We start from the raw sequence: 21,555 nt of genomic DNA, 5'->3' as shown, positions 1-21,555 counted from the left end.
TAATTTGAAGAGGGCAGAGGGAGGGATCTTACTCTTTGTTTATGTGGTGCCTGTGTTCCACATATCTTCCACGAGAGGGATATCAGCTTCAAAAAGTGAAAGTTCTTTGTGGAGAGCAGTAGCTGTAAGGCACAAGCACATTCATCACATACTTCTCAGTGACACGGATTTAGTGGGCTGTCTTCTGGCTCACTTAAATATCAGCACCAAAATGACTGAGGTCTCACTATGGCCTTACCATAGAACCACAGAATCTATTAGGTTGGAAAGACCTTTAAGATCACAGAGTTCAACCACTAACCCAAAATTGCCAAGTCCGTGACTAAACCATGTCTGTAAGAGTCAAACCCACACTGACACCTGAGCAATCCAGAAGTAGGAAAGCATCAGCTGTAAGCCCTTTCTCCCTCCCTTTTTTTGAGACTAGTGAAGGTATAACAGTGCAGGGGCTAAGGGGCCAGCAAGTTTGGCCATCTACTAATGCTGTTCTGCTGAAGGGCAGGGTGGAGACTAGGGGAAGGAGTCATTAACAGAGTAGGACACATGCACACTGGGCACACTGAGAGTGACATTCAGGCCCCTGGTGGGAAGGAATGGACTTGAATCATTTTAGGATAGGGCTCATTTTAGGGAGCCCTGTCTCTCGATCCTGGATGCTCCAGAGACGAACTTGAGTTGGTGTTATTTTATTTGCTCCAATAAACATTTGATTTATACAAAACAAGATGAAAACCCCCTCAAAACAGTTTACAAAGCAAGGTAAGTGTTTGAAACTTTTGATATACAAGAGTATATATTGCTCACATTCCTATTTCATACATGATGTACAGGTGAAATATTCCTTAAAAGAATAAAAATTATCCTTTACATGTAGTGTTAAAAAACCCCATAAAAACGTCAGTACTGTAAGGAACTACTGGTTGCCATTGCTTGACCTTCTGTGTGGATGGAGGAAGAGAAATGGGCCGAGACCTTCAACCTGCCTGGATGCACTCCCTACCTACATCTCCTACCTCTGCCTATAGCCCTGTGAACTTACAACATTCCATCCCTACAAAAACGAACCTCTAAGTTCCACTGTAGGTGTGGAGGTTTTGCCCCATTTTGCCTCCGTTGCTCTGTTTTAACATTTCTGAGCAGTTTGGTTAAAATAAAAAATAAAAAAATAAAAATAAAACCCCAAAAACCAAAACCAAAAAACCAGTTACAAAACCATTTCAAATAAAGCATTTGCCATCATAAATCTTAACTCCTATTTGAATAAGCATGATTCCTATTGACTTGTATGGCAACATTTTTGAGAGAAGTATTGATGTTTATCTGTCAAAGGTGTTTCATAAATTACACCAGATACATCTGTCCAGGATTGGTTTGTGCTGTTGAATTTCTAACTTGTAGGACCTGCTGACACGCCATGAAGAAAAGTGGATAAATCACTGTAAAACACCTAAAGACAAAATTTTTAGCACTTCTTAAACACACATTGCTGTCATGTATAGAGGCCCAATGTGATGTCAACTGTCTCAAGCATTTTGGGGAACTGAAAGAATGTAAGCAAAGTCTGAAGGATCCTGTTGAAAAAGTCTTTGTTTTTGTTTTTGTTTTTTTTTTTTTAACTCTGTGAATTGCTGACTTGCTGAGGCAGCCCTTAATGCAAGCAATGCTGAGGGCAGGATATGCCATTAACGTATTGCTATGGAGCTTTCTCTCACCTCCAAGGACTTTTTGAAAAAGTGAAGGCACCAGCTGTTGCCTCTTACTTTAGAAAGCATGGAACAGAGTCAGGCTCTGGTTTGTCTAGACACACTGTAGAGGGAAAAAAAAATTTGTTCTTACAGCAACAAAATCAAGGTGAAAGACAAAGAAAAAAAATAGGTCTGCCCACACTCAGAATGCACAGCAAATATAAAACATCTGCTTGGATCGCTGCTGGCCCTGTCCTGTTCTGTATGGTTTGGGGGTGGGATGGGAGGAGGGGAAAACTCATCCTGCTGATATTTTGCAACCTGTTTGCAAGCAGCACGAATTCAAAGCAATAAACATACATTAATGAACTCAATAACAAAACACACATGTGGGAAGGACCAAACCTGCTCACATGCCTGTTCTGGAACACTTTGAGGACTCTGGGGTTAAGATGAGAGGGAAAAGGCATTCCTGAACCTTCCACAATGTGCTGCAGACAGGACCATGCAAGTACAACTGCAAAGTCAACTTGGCCTGTCTGCTGTGAGACTGCTCTGGCAACTCTGAACAGCAGGACCACAGCCAGGTGGTCACAGCACATGCTTTGAAAGTCATCTTCTTATTGCATATTATTCCTGTTTTTTGGCAGAACGCTTAGTGCACAATTGCTGGTGTGGTGCTATACCAGTCTCCCCAGGCTCCTTCCCTAAGGGGTGGGATTTCTAATGCACTGGTAATTTCCTGGAAGCACTTTTTTTTTTTTTTTAATAACTTTTCTTTTCCCAGGACATGGTTGTTTATAGATATATAGATATATATATATACATACACACACATTTATAGATATATATGTATATATATATATAAAAATAGCAATTTCATAGTTATATACAGGCATTAATAAAGTGCATAATGTTATTGGCTATTTTCAAATCCTTTTCCTGAGGAAGTGCTACCATATATAGCTCCTCCTACGACATGATGCTGGCCGCCAGTGCTAGGGTATGACTGCTACTCCCCCAGCTTTTAATTCCCAGAATACATCTCCCTGTCCAGAGCTGGAGCCTAAAGGGAGAAGCGACAGCCTCAGTCCTCCAGGAAGCAAGTCAAGGCACAGATCAAGACTTCTTCCTTTGCCAAGGTGAACACGTGTAGGAGCGGCTTCCCTCCGTTCCGGAGCCCTCGGGCACGCGCTACTTGGCGGTGGTCACGGAGCCGTCTTCGGGAATCTTCTCCTCGGAGCAGCTCCTTCCCGAGAGCCGGTCGTGGTGCTTGAGCTCGCTGAAGCGCTCGGCCACGCACTGCGCCGTCAGCCGCGCCTCGGGGTCGTGGTCCCAGCACTCGATGAGGGTCTCACACACCATCTGGATGCCCTGCAGGGAGCACAGAGAGCAGCCGTGAGGGGGCCGGCCGCCAACAAAACCTCTCAGAGAGCTGCTTCAGTGCCCCCAGAAGTCTGGGGGTTATTTCATGTGTGTCCTGGGGGTTCTTTATGGGATCTGTTGCTTCTGTCAAGAGGGCAGCGTTTTCGGTTTTTTAAAGAAACCCTACTGCACTATTTTCAGCACTTTAGTTAGGACTGTCATTTCTGGGCATGTGGTCTGATATGTTCTAACAAGAACACTTCAGACAAGTGCTATAGAATCAAGCAGGGTTTTTTTTTAAATAAATATGACTAAAATTCTTGGATAATATGACCTCCTGCTTAACCCATGCCTTTGCACGCCTGTGTTCTGCTTGGGTTTTTCAAACAAAATTCTGATTGCCAGCAGTATTGGGCTGTACATCAGCTCTTTATGAATTCCTTGTAGACTACCTAAATCTATGTGCAAATATGGGCCACAGTCCCACAAACACTTAAACACATCACTCACAGTTGTAACTGTTTAACCTTCGTTTCAATTCTGATGCAAATGTTTACATGAGCAAAAAAGCAGTTGCATCTCTGTAATGAATTTTATAAACATGAGGTATTTGCCAGGAAACTGTTTTGCTTTATGACACTAAAAGCCCATTAAGTAGGATTTATCTTAAACTTATTTAAAAAAAGTAACATTTCACAACACTGCATTAATTGTATAATTTACCTAATTGGTGATGTTGACTGATGTCAATGCTAATAGCAGAATGTTACTGTCTGTATACAAATAACGTTAGTTTTCTGCTGGCATTGAAATTACAAGCAGTAAATTAAATTAAATATTAAACATTAACTTGAAATCAATAGTGCAACAAATCTCATTAAGGGGGGTGTGGGGCTAATTTTAATATGTAAATCCATTCCAGAATTTTATCATGATGAATAATGAGTTCATTACAAAAACATGACTGCAGAGGAAGGAAATGAATATGGAAGAGCCATTACAGTAAGAATAACTTCTATGGAGTTCAAAGCAGATCCTCAGCTGCTGCAAACTCTCATAGCCCTGTGGAAACTGATGCATCACTGCATCTTAGATAGCATAATGTGAAACACTGAAGGGATTCGGGCAAAGAGAATTAAATACACCTTCATTAAATGTCCTCTAAGAGTGTTATCAGGCATCCATTTCCTCCCTTAGACTCTTAGCTGAACTCTGTTGGAGCCAGCTGTGCCCATTCTGGTGACACAAAAGCACAAGTGCATGGTCCTCCCAGTTGGCAGGGTACTCTCTGCTGGGGCAGATTGAGATGTGGGTTTTATACAGGGAAGAAATCTCTGAAGTCAAATGCAGGACACCTAGGTCTAAATCCATAAACACAGAGATGCTTTATAAACCCAGAGATGATGAAATGTGCAGTGTATCCTACAGTTCTACCCCAGCACCTCAAGCTGCAACTCTCTGCACACTCAGCCTCGCTGTCAAGGGTTTTTAGTGCTGGTAGTATCAGATATCCAGGCATCTCTCAAAATTCAACTTTGAATTAAAAGCCTCTCCTCAATAACCCTACTCTTCTCAGCTGAGTACATAAGGAGCAAGTCCCTGCAGTCCAGGAAGGGGCTGCACTCTGCTACAGTCATCAGGTGGCAGATGTTCTTGGTTGGGAAAATGACTGATTTTAGCCACTCACTTGGTCTTTTTTAAGTAGCTGTTAGACTGATTTTAACTTCCCAGATGGAATTAAAAAGGGAGTGTTACATTGCTCCTGATGGAAACAGTAGATGACATTCTTGGTTGCCTGGGCTTTTATAAACATTTGTGATACTTTCCTTTTGTTGCTAAAGCCCACTCAGCATATTTCATTGAAAAGTGGAATGACCAAGCCTTGCTTCTCTGATATGATTCACATTTTATCTCTAATGAAAAAACTGAGAGCAAAGGTGAAGAAACGCATATGCTTGGCTTGTTTCCATTCAGTTTCATCTACTGAAAAATCTGCTATTGCCTAGGAAGTGCAACCGTGGGGCTGGTGAGTGGAAGAAGCTGACCATGTGCTTTGTGATATGCAAGGGAAAGGGACTACTAATGCACAACCCGAATAAAACCAGACTGGCTTGTTGAACACTAATTTCATATTTCCTTAAACCTGTCAACAGCTGGGATACAACTATGATTGGTTTCCATGGTAAAGTACTGAGATTTGCTTTCTCTGCTGAAGTCCCTTTGTAGTAGGATGGTCTCCCTGGAAATGGGGTAAAATAAATTGAACACTGCCATGTTTGCAAAGCTACCATGGTGAATGGAGAAGGGGGTCATGCTGCTTTTGGTGTTGAATAATGCTGAAACCAGCCTGACTCAAAGTGAAATATCTTGACAGTGAGGTAAAGATGTGGTAGACTTGGTAAACTGCCCAACAAAGGAACAAATAAGTGATACTATTAATAACTCATCTAAAGCTGCTGAACTGAATGAGCTGGCCTGGAGACATCTGACTGACAGTCAAACACTTTATACTACGAAAGCCCAGTACCACTTTTTAACAACAGCATCTTCTAATGTAACTCTTCTTACAGAGCGTAGAGATTCCTCCCCTTGAGGAGTCCAATGCCTCAAGGTTACTCCCATGCCCTCAAGGTTACTCCCCGAGGCTGAGTGGAAAAGATTTGTCTATGGTTGTTGGCATGGGTGGCTGACATCAATCTTTAGTTAATAATTGGTTTTGCTACCTTTAGTACGGTTGCTTTAATATGATTGCCTCAATATTGCTTCATAGTGCACAGTATACAAGTAGTTCTAGCTCCTCTACTGTGCAGCTTATAACTCTGATTAAGATCTTTTTGTCTAGTCATTATCATAATAAATAATTTATATTTTAATATCTGGTTTGCCATCCTTAATCATGTGGGATAAAGTTGTATAATGGTTCAATTGCACCTATATAATCCTTAAAATGTAAACAGTTGACAAAATCTGGGGCTAAGACTGGATCCAACAACCTCTCTAAGATGGAGTTTAGAAAAAAAGGCAATCCTTTCTGTAACTCGTGACTCAACAGGAAGGCTTCTCTAATAAATTTTGTCTGAAGCTCCCATTCTGCTTGCAACAGAAGCCAATGTGTGAAGTTGTTTTCTTTGCCCTTTCAGAGCCTACACACAGTGAGCACTGCTTTAAGGGCCGAATTTTTCTGTGGCTCTTCAGATGATTGTTGGAGCTCAGGCTTCCAATGTTTTCTGTTTTGATTGCTTCTAGATTACTGGTGTGCAGCAGGAATACCAGGGCACTGGGGCAGGCACAGGGCAGAGAACTGTGGTGTCTGAACCACTTCAGCACCAGTGCTACTCTGTGATAGATTCTCCATGTGTGACAGACCTCTCCACGCAAAGAGAGGACAACCCAGCCTGTTGGGCAGGGCACTGAGGTAAGGCAGCAGTGCAATGTACAGTGCAGCTCCCACCGCTCACCTCTGGTGCTCTTACCTGATGGTTAAGCCAGGAGCTGGGGATCTCGGGTCGCCCTCGGTCTCTCAGGACATTGTCCTTCATGCTTTCCACACAAGGGTGTTCTCGCACTTTGGAGCCAAATGGGGGCTCGTACTCTTTCACCTCTGATAAGAGAAGAAACGAACACAGGGTTTTTAGCTGGGCTGTGCTGCTGCCGAGAGTGAAGGGAGCTGGCTGTCCTCTGAGGAGCAGGAGCTACTGATTAGCTGCTCACTGCCACTGTTCTGCTTGACCAGCTCCAAACAAAGCAAAGCCAGTTGGCATTTTCAAAAATGTTTCAAATGTGTTTCTCCCACACACTCCCTCCCCTCCCCTTTTGTTTCCTAGCCAACAAAACAATTCTCATTTAAACCCTTTAGTACATAATAGCAACAGTCCAAGAAGCAGAGTAATCTATAATGGTTTGTGAGCCTTTCAATCTCTGCTGAGGTAAAATGCACAGGACCTTTAAGGTGAGTTTTACATGAGCCAAGCCTTTGAAGAGTTGGTCACCCTTAGCTCTCCTGGAGTCCACACACACTTAACAGGTGAAATAAAAACTGAAATCTGTATAGGTCATGGTAGATGTGAATGTGCAGATTGCTAGGATGAAACGGTTGCTTGGAAAGGACAAAGATACAGTTAAGGAGCAATGCTGGAAACTGTCATACTGCCCTTGTTTACTCCTAAGCTGCATTCTTTTGTAGAAAGTAGTAATCTGCTCTTATTTTAGATTTCCTTCCCAAAATGGATCAGTTTTGGCCTGTGATACAGGGGCACAGTTTTCTGAAGGGAATGCTGCCACTCTAGTTTTTGTTTGCATGTTGCATATTTTCTTTGCTTTTCTTTGGAGAGAGAAAGGAAGAGGCAGACATATGGGACCTTTGGAGAAAACTCAAGAAATCTCTGAGAGCGGAAATATTATAGTAAATGCTGACACAGTGTAGAAAATGCTGTGGTTTCTTTGGGAACAGATGGAGACTTTACTCACAGGCCTAATGACTTGCTGCTATCATAGAAAGATTTATGAAGCTGGCCCGTTCTGCTGCCTCTTACTTCTTTCTAGGAATTAATTGAGGGCAAGAAAAACTGAAGTGCAATCTACAAAGCAGTCTGGAGAATGCATGCAAATGCCCAGATGATGTGTGAACAGAGATGAACGAGTAGAGAGACTAACCACTGCTGCATGATGTTACAACCAAGTTCAACTGCAGTGCTCAGTGTTGCTCACTCCTATAAAGGGGTAAAAAGTGCCAAGAAATGTGAATAAGGATTGAAAGCTCAGAAGAAATGGGAAGAACCTCTGACACTTGGGTTTGTTTACTTTGGGAGAGAAAGGTAAGGAGGGGTCATATGATACTCGGCTGAAAATAAAAAAATGATTAAGATAACAGATCAGATCCTTCTGTCATGTCTCATGACAAAAACAAGGTAGTATTGAAGACAACTAACTTTGGACTTTTCTCCAAAGCCAAGGCTGTAGTTCTCACTAGTGTGTGATGACCATGAGATGAAAACTTTATCAGACTAATGCTTAAAATGAATGGCCAAGTTACAATAACAAACATTTTGGAAGGGATATTAAACCTTGTGCTTCAAATGCTCAGCATTTAGAGATTCAGCTGCAAACAACTGTGTGCAGTGCAGCAGGTCACTCCATAGACGCCTCCTACAGAGCTCTCCTTCCTTCTTCCTAGCCATTTGCAGCTGTCCACTTTCCAAAAAATGCCCTGGAGAATGGCTATAGTCCAAAAACAAAACTCCCATCTTCTAAGACCAAGTGCCAAAGTCTGCTTTGCTTTCTTTCCTGTACAAGAAGGCAAACCAGTTTCACCCACATTAATCTGAGTGTGAGATTACTCAGCCAAAGTAAATTTACAAGACTCTAGCCCTAGAAATGAATTGGGAAGTTGCCATCTTGCTAGTCAGACCTGGGTTAGCATGCAGCAGATGCACAGTGATTATATTGCACATACCTATATGTTCAAAGCCAACAAAAATATTAAAGTTCACCAAGAGAATTTAAATTGCATGACCTAGATGGCCATTTCCTGCACCATCTCCATCAGTCATGGTTCAGTTGTGGTAGTGGTCATGGACAGTAGCCAAGGTTCTGAGATCTTGCAGGGTGAGGAGTCAGAGGAGTCTCAATGTCCAACAGAGGGAAGCTGGTGCTGTGGTGCTGACTTGTTCCCTCCCACTGATTTAATCTCAAGGTTGCTCAGGTTAATGAGATGGTTCAAGCAGGAGAAGGAAAAGCCTTTCCTGGGAATTGATAGGTTCATAATACATTTTTCTCTGTTTGAGAAATTGTTTGTAAGTTATGAGAATTCCTCTTCCAAATATAAAGATTGAATAGATTTTTCAGGTTTGGATCTTTTGTTGTTGCTTTGTTTTTGTTTATGGTAAAGAAAGAGAAATTGAGGTCAGATGCCAGTTCTGTAATGACTTTCTACCAATACAGTCTTGCCTTCTGTCAGCACTTTGAAAAGCATGCACCATCTTCTTGCTATTTATTATCATGCTTCTTTTTCCCTTGGAAAATAAAAAAAAGCCCACTAAATCCTCATGCAGCAAGTCATCCTAATGCTGTGGAATCTCAAGTGTCAGACACATTTTGCAGTAATAGCTGGTGCTATTCATGGATCATGTTTACATGCTACAGTAAATGTAACAGATGTCAATTTGAGGTAGGTTAAAATGTTTGTGCCTAGATGCCTGTGTGTGGCTGTATACAGATGCTGACTCAGTTTCTTATGCCTTCTATGTGTCTTTTCATTGGTTTTAGACTGGTTGGGCACTAAAAATGACAACTGATGAAGTACCATAAATACGTCAGGAACCATGAACTACAGAACCTTTAGCATTCAGAAATGGCAGACTTCCTTCAGCTTTAACCTCTAGCATTTAATGTTTATGGTTGAGACCTGACTTGCACTACTAACTGCTGTACCTCTTTTGACATTGGCCTAACTAATTTTCAGAAAGGCTGAGATTGGATTTTTAGCCCCAAACAAGAGACATTACTGAAAATCTATCTGTTGTGTGTGATGAAAGCTTGGAAAATTTGTGGTCTTTTTCTACTGTAAGTTTTTTGCACTGAACATTTCTTTGGGTCAGAAAAGCATATCCACAAACCTTGTTGATACTCTCTTATGTGATCTGCCTTACTGATTTCTGTGGGACAACTTCTCATGCTGGATGATGAAATTTTATTTGCAGAATCAAAGCAGGAGTGAGGTGAAAGGCCAGCATATGTCAACTGTGAGGCACAGTCCACAACAGTGATCTTGCGTTTGGGAACTTCTAGGTCCCTTTGAAACACCCCTTTATTTAGAGCTTATCAGGGGGAAGAAGGGATAAATCAGTCGATGGTGGAGCTACTGTGACAGCTCATGCAAACACAGGTAGAGTCCTTCAGATAGTGTCTTTCTTCATACTAGAGGAATTTGGGTAGGGAATCTGCTAACTTGTACTAGTTGCACAAAGGGAAAATAATGCCCAAAGCAGAGGTCCAAAAGCTGTTTCATGGCCAAGTTAAGATGCTGACACAGTCACCCTTCTAAAGGTTTGGGAGTGCACAAGCCCTGCCATCAGTGTAGGCTTAGGGGCTGCTCAGTCAACACACAGTGAATCCTGAGCTGGGAAAGTAGCAAACACAGAGCATATCAGTGCTCAACACAGGCTGTGGTGCAGTGACCTTATCCACTGCCACATGGGCATGCTGAAGCACAGCACTTGCTACCTTACATGTAGCCCTGCGGTGACACTTGGAGAATTTCCAGGACATGGGTACCTGTAATGGGGTGATGCTGCACTGTGGGGATCCAGCAGCCAGGGCTGTATGCCACGACAAGCCAGTGCAGTGCAGACATGCCCTAATTGGGCTCTGCTTCACACAAGGAGAAATTTAGATCAGCCCCCAGCTGCAGCCACCTCAGGGCCCACTGCACAGGCACAGCCCTGCTGTACAGACCATCTAATTTTGCTCCCTGCTGCCAGAAACGTCATTGCTCCACGTCAGTGTGATGAAAGCTGAGCATTTCATGAGGTACAGGATGCACAAATGTTTAGTTGCCAAACTGTGGCTCTTGTGACTCTTTCCAAGTAAGCATAAGATGAATCCTGATTTTATTCACATGAAACACAGCTCTGGTAAAGCAAGGCTGCCATTTTAAACAAAGCCCTGCTACTATACTCAAGTCAGCCACCACTCCAGGAAGTACAGAACTGCTCAAGCAACATTGCCATTTTCTGAGGGGTTTCTCTTCTCCCTCTTCCCCAAACCCGTTTATCCAGAAGTTCCCTTTCCTCTCCTTCTCCCCTGCTGCCCCCAATAGTCCCTCACCCATAGCAATTGCGATTCAAACCAGATGGTTTTCTTTTCTTTCTAGGAGGCTGTCAGAGAAATTACACTTGTCTCAGTCACCAAAGCTGTGTCACTCTGAAAGCAAGTGGTTGAGATGAAAATTATATTTCTTGCAATGTGCAGCATCTGGTGCACAGCTGTTGTGCTGAATGAAATACCAAGTTAACAGCAGTGTGGAACAGTTGAAGTTCTCCCCAAAGTAGTATTGCTGAGTTTCTAAATATGCCTCTTAAATTATACTCTGGTGAAAAATCAGTCAACCTCGATCTTTGCCTCTGTCTCCCTTTCCCTTGTGCCCCATTTCTGCTTCTCCATATTTAGCACAACAAAGTAACAACGAACAGCGTGGCCTTTCTCAAAAGCCGATCCCCACCTGCTTATTTACTACAGCAGCTTCCCAGTACGGGTTGTGCTGCTGGGTATTTTTGTTTAAATGTCTGCTGAGGCCTGAAGAGGCCTGGCATAGCACGGAGGCTGTGTTTGACAAAGCGTCTATAGTGAAAGGACCCGCCTGCATCACCTCCCACGCTCACCAAACACCTGCACGCTGACAAATGAATCCCGAGAGCTCCCTTTGAAAAAGAAATAAGTCCCTGTACCTCTACACGGGTGAATGGGAATTAGCCCCCCCTTCCTTGCATGCTTCCCTCCCTAAATAAAGTTGTTAATGCTGTTGCCTCAGCTAAGACTCCCACTCTTGTCCTCAAAACTGCCCCGAGCTGACACCACAGCCAAGCCTGCCCTGCAAAGACAGAGCCTCGATCTTGTGGGCTCCTTTGAAAAGGCTGTCTGCAATCAGGTCAGCCTACTCTGCCTTACATGCAAAAACATTTCTCTCATTGCCAAACAGTCTAGGAGCAAAAGAGGGGTTTTCGTGAGCAGAGGCAGCTCCTCAGGAAGGCTGTGAGGAGAGGAGGGAGTCTCACAAGTGACAGATGGAGAAAGAAAGCAGAGGGGGAGCTGCAGTCATGAATCACTGTAAGGGTATTTCACCAGCTGGCTGCAAAGATAACCAGACTGCACGAACTAGGGGAAAATCTGAGAAGGAAATGAGAGTAATGGTGCAATGCTGTTGCAGCACAGTACCAATAACAAGTTAAGGGATCTGCATCCTGGGAGTTGTGTTTAACTGCTTTAACCAAACATGCTAAGTGCAAGTTCCAACCCCTACAGATCTGCCCTAGTGCTCCTGGGGTTTTACTGGGGAATTCACCTCAAGAAAGGTGACTAAAATAGGGAAATAAAATTCAAAAAATATGTTTCTGGAGATGAGAATGACTGAGGGATGAAATGAATTGGGAAAATCAGGATGCGGGTGAGGGTTAAGCATCACTTGAAAGGGGATGCTGGGCCAGAGAAATATTTCCCTCTACTGATATGACTTCAGCTCTTCTCAAGGTAATAAAGGGTCAATCTCTTCTATCTGAACATGCTGGTGATTTTCCTTCCTTATGAAACTCCCTTTATATCCTCTTTTAGCAGTTGCCTTCTGAGAACAGCAGCAATAAGATTTGCTTTTGCTACAATCTTAATTTTGCCCTACTCAGCAAATCTGAACAAGGAGGGACCCAGGCATCATCAAAGATAAAAGACTCCACAGTGAACAGCTCATATGTATACTAATCAGGTGAGTTCCTAAGTGCAAGAAACAGAGACAGATCATGAGACAGGCCACAGTTCCTTTTTTTTCAGGTTTTAAATCTCCCCTGCCACATTTACAAAAGTGCTAATGAAAGGCTGAGGTTGTGCCAATGCACTTAGAAACAGGCATGACCATGATCCATTAAGTATGGATAGGTTTGCCTTGGAATATGTCAGACTGAGGTTCAGTTCCTGAAGCACTAAATGTTTTACCCTTAAATGTTTGACTAGGAAAGAATTTGGTGTTCCTTTCATGCTTTTATGCTAGCACGTTCAGCACATATACTCGCTTTGTAGCTTTCCTGGCAGGGTGCAAACAGGGGCAAGTCTGTTGCCCACAGTACAGCCCACCCAGCAAGACCAAATGCTGGTCAGACAGAGCAGGAGGCTGAGATGGAGGCAGTTCCTCCCTCCTGCACATGGACACTGTGGTGCAGCCACACAGTCACTGTGCATAGCGGCTTCAGTAACCTCCCTTGTGGCATCCCACAGATGCTGGTAGAGAAACAAGGAGCAGCTATGCACATCTTCCCCTGGGACATTGGTTTCCCTCCTGTACACTGTGTTCCTCATAGCACAGTGCTCTAGCCAGCAAGACTGTCCTGTCTCTGCATCTATGGCAGCCCTTCAAGGTGGAACCGGGCCAATTCCGATGAAAAGGGAACCTCTGTGGTTTTGGAAGAAGGATAACAAATCAAATCATAGTTGCATATCTACTATAATATCCACATTAGTGTTACCTTTTACAGTCTCACTCCTTAGACTGCCTGTGTGAGCCCTGAACTGTGCAGCAATATTTTTAGAATGATTCTTAGAAGATTCCAGAAGGCTGAAGAATTTTACATGCAACTTGGTCTTATTTTAGTTCCTGAAGTAAGGTGAAACATTTCAAACACGGCAATATATATTGTAGATGTCTCAACAGCAACTTTTCTGATTTCTGGCACATACTACTGTTGCACACTGGGAAATCCAAGTCAACTTTAGGCAAAGCAGAAATGGAGATTTTTGTTTCAGAAGAAACTCTGAATATGAACAAGCATAGCAGGTTTTCCTGGGCCTGTTCTGATAGTCAGTTCCAATAATTTCTATTTTGTTACTACACTTTATACAGCAAACACCCCTTGATTTCTCATATGGATGATCTCTTGCAAAATCACAAAGCATGATGTGCAGCAGCTGGTGATTTTGGGAAAACAGGAAATTTTCCATACCACTATGATGCCTCTTACTGAAATTATCAATTAGTAAATGTGACACTTAAGTGACCCTTATTAGGATTGAGAATTAGCATTCCATGAAAGTAAATGGGAAGCAGTTATCACTTCTTTGGTTTAATATTTCAAATTTATGTTTCCAGTTATTTTGAGTGAGATCAACCAGACTGAGTCAATCCATGGCTACCCAAGATGTCATAGGGAAACCACACTTTAATAATCTTTAGAAGTGACCTACCTAGCAGCAAATTTATCCTTACATCAACTGAGGATCAATTTACTCGTGTGCTCATTTGCTTGGTGCTCAAGCCTGCTCATGACCATGTGCATCTCACACTACTGAAGGACTGTTAATTTACAGCATCGAGATACACTAGAAAACCTGGTGATAGTTAAAGAGAATCACCCTCTCCCCAGACAACCATGAGAGCATGTCTGTCTCAACATACTTTTAGAGACAAGAAAACAGATGGCACTTACCTCCAACAGCATTACAGCGAGATGTCATTTCCCAGAGGACCAAAGCCATGGAGTACACATCTGTTTGTTTGAAGGACTCCATGTTCTCCAGGTTCATCCTGGACTCCAAAACCTCAGGGGCCATATACCTTGCTGTGCCAACCTACAGGAGAAGAGATTGGAGAGAGCTCACAAGCTGAAATTGCAATTCATGTTTTGGATTCCACTGTGATTTAACTTCAGCTTTCACAGAAACAGTGCCATTTGACATGTATCCAGAAATTCAGGCTATACTTGGCACTGCTCGTATTTCCTGCTGCCAGGGGAATCTGGCATTGTCCTGACTACCAACTTACTTGCACCTCTCTTGGTAAGGAAAAAAATAGTCCTTTTTAGTTCCTTAAGCAAATAATTTTGACACTGACAAGTTTCCTCACTCTTTGGCTATTCACAGATAAACTCTGGCCTTTGAGCCTGAAGCAATTGCTGCTAACCAAGTGTCTTTCAGATGAGCAAGAAACACATTGTATTTTATTGCACAGCATATTAAAGTGTTAGCTGTTTCTTTCCATGGTAGGATTTAAAGGAGAGTAAATGAAGGCCTGGGAGAAGAAAGCAAACACAAAAATACTGAATGCAGCACCACACATTTGAATCGAAACCAAAAATCTGCCCCTTGAAAAATGTTTCTCATAAACTTTATTCATACTGAGCAATTTTCAGCAATGACTTTAGCAGCTTTGCTGAGATCTAGATATGATTTTGCGTTACACAAGGTGAAGTTTAAAAGTCTGCTTTTATCACAAGAAAGGATTTAAGGAAGAATTCTTGGATCACTCAACAGTTGCTCTCAAATGACAAACTCTTCACAGGATATAAATAACATACTCCCCTTGAAAAACTGCAAACAGAAGTCTCTCATCAGGCAAAGACAGCTTCAAGTTGGACACTAGTTAATGGCAGAGATGAACAAACACAAGTGGGTGATGCAGTAGGACATATGATTTAAACGAGCTGTTTACACTACAGCAATCACTCCAGAGCCCAGAGGCAAGCAGGGCTGTGAAAGATCATTTCAGTTACTGGGTCTGCAACTGCAGACATCCACAGAGTAAACGTAATGTCTTGAGAGAGCCCTATGACACCCATTTTATAAGCTTCTGTAAACATGTCTTATGACCTCAGGCTCAGGGCAAATGGGAAGATGTTCCACAAAAAGTGGAAAGTATCATAAGAAGAAGGAAAGATCAAGAACACAGCTTTGTCACAGGACCTTGCAACAACAAAAAATCTCTGTGTCAAAAATATCCGAATGGTTGTAGGATCAAAGCCTTTATAAAAAGAGGGCAGGAAAAAAATTCAGTGTGAGCAGTCTCAAGGTTAAGTTCTCTGCTACATTGACACTGATTAATTTAAGGCCAAGCATGTGAGCAGCAGCTATACACTGAAGAGGTACAAGGGACAGTCACATCCCAGCATCACTGAGGCGAGCACCAACTCCCTTCCATATGTAAAACATGCATATGGAAAGGCTGAAGCAGAGGTTGTTGCTACCCACCATTAACTCCCTAGCACCTTCTCCAAGCAGATCCCCATCCAAAGCTTAAGAAGGTTACCTGTACATACGGCCTACCCACAAACCTTGCTGATTTTAATAAGAGTTAATGATGCCTAGACACAGATCCCTCACAAAGTTCTGTTCTGGTCTGGCATTTCACATGCTCTTCACAGCAATGAAAATGATTCTGCACTTTTGCAGGACAATGAAGGATGAAGCCCTATAACTAAAATGCACAGAAGAAAGTGTAGAGAAAAATGGACTTGAAGAATGCTATCAATCCGATCTTATACCCATCCTGCTTAGAATTTATAATGTATTCCATTCTGCTTATGTTCTTTTATCTACATTTAGATTATTAGGTCTTTCAGTCAAAGACACTTTTTCTGTATCTTGAAAACAAGTGACTCCTGAGTCTCAAAGGCATTTTTAGGACTTAAACTCTGGCAATTCCAAGCTAGTTGCCCCTCTAGGCTCTGGATATGCTTTTTCTTTGTAAATACCAGTCTGCTTTCAGTTCTTGATTTTCTAAAACTCTAGCGAGGGACCATCTCTCTTCCTGCACTGCATTATCATTTTTTGTGACATTTGCATTTTTTTTTACTGGAGATCTTACATTTCTTTCAAGCTGTTGAGAGATGTTTCATGCCCTGAGGTGTATCAGTCACAGAGGCAGTAGATATTTCTCTTTATCTGATATGGTAAACCCTCTATTACAAGGGTGCTGATGCTGCTGAGTGAGGTACAGATCTGCTGGCCTTGCAGGCACCTAGCAGTCCCCTGAACAGAGTGGGAAGAAGGTCCAGAGTTATACAGTCACATTAAATAATGTCTGCAAATATTAACCATCATGGATGACCAAACTCAAAAGACTGCAAAGGTTCTAACGGGGAAAAAAGGTGGTTTCCAGCCTGGTATTGTAGTCAATAATGGTTCTGTCTGCCATTGATATGATATGGAAGGTAGTTGGGTAGATTGGAAAGAAAATGGCTTTGTAATTCCAACAACTTGCCTTCAATATTAGTGTCTAGGGATGACCAGAAAAACAGTTAAATACTTACACTCTTATTTATGTCACAGAAAGCTTGAGGTTTTCTTGAATTAAAAATTGGATCAGATCCAATATATATGTCATAAAATTTAATATCCTGGTGACGAGGTTTTGAGTCAAAGGGTAAATTTTAGAAATTATGCATAAGGCAAATCTTGGTGTAAGACTTCTTTAATAAAAGCTATGCACTGAAGATGGTATGTTGGAGAATTAAAGTGGCTTGCTCTTGTGTGCCCAAGAAGAACAAGGCAGAGGTTGAAGTGGAGTCAAGTCAATTGGCTCATACTCCTTGTCACAGAGAAGAATGACACCAGCTGGGACACCCCCAAACAGATTCACTGAAGCTAAACAAAATAAAACAGTCAGCCTCAACACCAGTGCCCAAGGACATCAACTCCAAAGCCATAACTTGATCTGGGCAGCCTCTGTACTTTGCCATCAGTGCTGGTGTGGACTGTGGAAGTCACAGTATCAATACTATCCTCCAACTTCCAAATGACTCTGAGCAATGTCAGAGAAACCAACTCGCAATAATGGTCTGCTTTAAGCAAAGTGTCTGTGGGTGATGAATTTCAGAGTCCTTGTCTTGCTTCAAATGAGACCAGGCTTATGCCTGACAATCTGGTATGACTTCATAGAACTCTAAAAAGATCTGGCATGCTGGAGAGAAATCATATGTAACAGAGTGGTATTTGTAGTAGGTAAAATATGGCTCCACTGATAAACATTCACTCCTGGCTCTGGATAATAGATCTTCTAAAAATGAGATCAGGACAGTTGCTTTTCAATAAGGAGGCTTTCAAAGGCAAATCTTCATTTGATAAAACAACAGTAAAGTTCCTGTGAACTCAACAGAGCACTACAGACCGAAGATCTGTCCCTGAAAATGTTCTAAGCTAAAATATCAGTTCTGTGTGCGGTAAAAGTCAGTTTAAATGGACAGGCTTTGAGTGACCTAGGCATAAAAATATAAATATAAAAATACACATATAAATATATGTTTAATTAAACTATTAGGAATTAAGTTAACAAATTGTCTGAATTTATACTATGTGAGTTTTTATTAAAAGGGACAATATTTAGAGATATATGTAGTCTTCAACACATTCATAAACATCCCCTAGCATCCCTGTCAAGTAGATGAGTATTATCCATGCTACTTAGCTGAAAAAACACAACAGAGCAATTATTTTTATTTGACATCCTTGTATTTGCTTGCATGTGGAGAATGTGCCATTCATTAAAGAGGTCTCCTTTTTTTGAATTTTAAAATTATTATCTATCAGTAGTCTTGTGCTTACAGCTTTTGAGGATACAAGACTGACTTCACATATGCTGGGGTGGACCAGGATTGGGTCAAGTCATGCAGAAGTGTAATGCCATCAGGTATGAAAACTGTGTCAAAACCTCACAACGTGAATCAGATCCTTATTGTATTTGTCTGTGTGTGTGTGTGTGTGTGTGTGTGCATTGCAGCAGCACCATGAACAGTTTCTGACAAGCTCAAATATGATTAATATAAGTGAGAGGATGGTTGCATCACACACATGCAGATCTCCAATCATAACAAAACCTACATTGCACTTCTCTCATTGTTGCTTTAATGTTTAGAGCCTATTGTGTATAAACACATTCACATTAATTTTAAATTATTTTAAGTCAAAGCTGCCATAGAAGCTTGAGGTTTTTCATCTTTTCAGCCCAGGAATGGACAGACCAACCGGTACATTACCCCCATCCCCCCACCTTCAACCTTCCAACTTACCTGCCCACTGTTAGCCAAGTCATCCACAGACAGGGAAGGGTCCAGCCTCAGGGATAACCCAAAGTCACAGAGACAGCAGGTTAAATCATTTTTCACTAGGATATTGGAACTCTTTAGGTCTCTGTGTACAATCGGTGTTTTGGGACGACCACAGGGTGTGTGATCACTGTGTAGATGGGCAATTCCTCGGGCCAAGGACCCACCAAGTTTCCAGAGGTCCTCCCAGCTGATAATGTGCCGTGTGAGATATTCCTGCAAGTTTCCTTTAGCATGGAAGGCAGTGATCAACCAATACTGTTTGCCAAGATCTGTCTTACGCTCCTCTGCTGTCAAGAATTGGAGAATGTTTTCGTGCTTGAGGTTTACATCTGAAAAAATGTCTTTCTCAGTTTTCCAGGAAGCATATTCTTCATAGGAGAAAATCTTGACTGCCACAGTTTCATACTGTTCTGATGTGTTTTGCTTCAATTTGGCTTTATACACTTCAGCAAACCTTCCTTTGCCAACAACAACGTCCAACTCAATGGGCAGCAGCTCTGTGTTGTGGTTGATGTTGTTGGCACACGTGGAGCTGATGTCTGAGCGGTCATCATCTAACATAATGGCACAGACATCACTGCAGTCCTTATGCTTCTTGGGTTTAACATTCTTCTCCCATGCCTTGTTGAGTTTCCTCTTCTTATGAGTGCGGTAGGCATAAAAGATAATAATCACAGCAACAGAAATCACCAGTAATGGGACAAGACTTATGATTGTGACTTTGGAAATTTCATCTTTCTCCTCTGGCTTATGAGGGTCATCTGTAAAGAACAGAAGGAAAGCATTCATGAAGTTATATCACAGTTTGATATGTACAGAAAGCTGTCAATAATTATAATTTTTATCCAAAATGCAATACATTATCTTCTCCACTAACAGCAAATAATAAAAATTGTCTTTGCTTTCTTGCTTCAAAATGTTGTTTTGTACGTAGGCCTCTGCTTACCAGGACCTCCCTGTCTGCTTACTTTATAAAAAGCCAGAACTGAACAAATAAGAACCTAATTTAGTAACTAATTTAGTAACTTTGTTCTTCTCTCGGGCTTTTAATACATAATGGATGAAACCTTCACTTTCCTGAACACAATAGCAAAGTCTCCTGTACTTACTCTGTCAATGCATTCTTGACAGAACTGCTCCTTTAACCACTAATTACTAGAACACATTAATTTTTCTATAAATAAACAGACAATGAAGCCTGTAAACTCCCACTTGCCCAGTTATTACTCTAGATGCAGTATATTTTAGTAGGATCCCTGCAAAACCATCCTCAGGTAGTCTGTTCACACACTGTATGAAAATATTTAGGCACAAATATATATGCTTGCATACAGACCCCAAAAAGAGAGCTCCTTCTCATGCATTGATGTATGTGAGCGCTGCTAGAACAAATTCAAACGTCTGCATGTAAAAAGACTCAGAGTGGTCACCACCACCACCCTCCAGGTACTTCATGGATTTATGTATCAGAAAACTTCCCCTGTGAGTTCCTTGCTGGCTGTACACTGCTTTTCTGCTGAAAAGAGGTTCACTTCAAACTCCATACCTAGTGCAGTGCAACATATTCTTAGGTGGAACATATAAGAATGTATATGAATAAGGGACCTATTCTAGATAGGGATGTGCTCTGGGAAGAGTACAGATTATAATCCTAGAGGTGAGAGCTGCCCTGTCACCTTTAAAAACTACCTCCTAGTTCAGTATTTCTTAGGGAAGATAACCAGTTTAAAAGGGAACGGTTTTGCTCCAAGAAGAGATTAAAGAAGGGTCAGAGTTTATATCTCAATCTGATTTGATTGGACATACAGAAATTTACTCTCAGTCTCCTTCTTCCTTCAAGTCAGATAAAATGTACTGTATCATCTTTGCATGAGGGAAGGGATTGTGTGGTAGAAATCCTGGGAGCCTAACCTGAATGGACTAGAACAAATGAAGCTGCAACTACAGTTAAGCAAGTGGCCTGTGGTGGCAGCATGATGCTCTGGCAGATGCTGACTGCCATGTCATTGACTCGGTCTCTGTGCATCAGGCCACATAAGTCGATATGAATAGGCAAAGTTTAATAAGCTCTGAAGGGAAGCTGTTACCAAGTACATTAGCCACAAGCCTCTGTTTCCCCTACTCTGTGCCTTTCAAAACAAAAGTGAGCAATGCTAAAACGGATGAGGGTAAAAAGTTTACAATTAGAACACAAACAGCATCTTTGACCCTCCAATTTCACTTGCAATCACTTTTCCATTCTAAGCTCAGTTGGCAATTAGCAGGAGCCATCAGCTATTCAAAGGCAGGTGATAGCACATCTGAAAAGTATATTCTTTTTATTTGGAAGAAGAATTTATTTGAATCCTGAACCAGAATGTGCTTCCTCTGTTCGAAAGGTTCATGAACCAGATGCAAGTGAGTAAATAAATCCTAGCCTCTCTTACAGAGTTTCAAGGAAGAGGAAGTGCCTTTCTAGCACTGTCATTCCCAGCCTAGCACAGGTCAATGACATGCACTAGCAATACCTACAAAGAATGTATTTCCTTCCATTATGCAAAAGAACTTAAGGCAATCCATCCTTCCAGACCTATGCAAACAACAAATTCTTATTCTCCAGTAGTTTCTCTTGACAACAAAATGTTAGTAAATTTTAAAATCATTAACTTTAAAATGAGAACAGTACCTAAAAGTACATCACAGATTAAAGGCAACTCTTCTGCTTTTAAACATTGAAGAGGAGAAAAAACCACTGTGTTTGTATGGCTCTTACGGAAGGAATATATTTAGAAATTCAAATGTCACTGTCAGTAAATAGATTTGCATTGCTTATTCCCTTGTGCATTCTTTGTTTCTAGAAAATCTGCTTTATTAAGAACTTGGGAAACACCCTGGTGGAGGAGAACTGATTACATTGTGGGATGGCTGTTTTGGAGTTCTGGCTGCAAGCA

The 21,555-nt window shown here is 41.7% G+C and overlaps 1 protein-coding gene across 1 annotated transcript in view; it reads right to left on the bottom strand.

The window, feature by feature from the left end:
* Window positions 1-670: 670 nt before the first annotated feature.
* The window catches only part of TGFBR2 (transforming growth factor beta receptor 2), a 60,370-nt gene continuing 39,485 nt past the window's right edge, over window positions 671-21,555 (bottom strand). The window contains exons 4-7 of the mRNA XM_014884055.2: window positions 18,587-19,386; window positions 14,234-14,375; window positions 6,524-6,651; window positions 671-3,059 (exon numbers count right to left, since the gene is read on the bottom strand). Coding sequence (XP_014739541.2) covers window positions 2,880-3,059; window positions 6,524-6,651; window positions 14,234-14,375; window positions 18,587-19,386 — 1,250 coding nt within the window. The 3' untranslated portion in view covers window positions 671-2,879. The remainder of the gene's footprint in view (window positions 3,060-6,523; window positions 6,652-14,233; window positions 14,376-18,586; window positions 19,387-21,555) is intronic.

Source organism: Sturnus vulgaris, chromosome 1 (genome assembly GCF_052056855.1).
Source record: "Sturnus vulgaris isolate bStuVul1 chromosome 1, bStuVul1.hap1, whole genome shotgun sequence".
Lineage (NCBI taxonomy): Eukaryota > Metazoa > Chordata > Aves > Passeriformes > Sturnidae > Sturnus > Sturnus vulgaris.
This window is presented reverse-complemented; position numbering and strand designations above follow the sequence as displayed.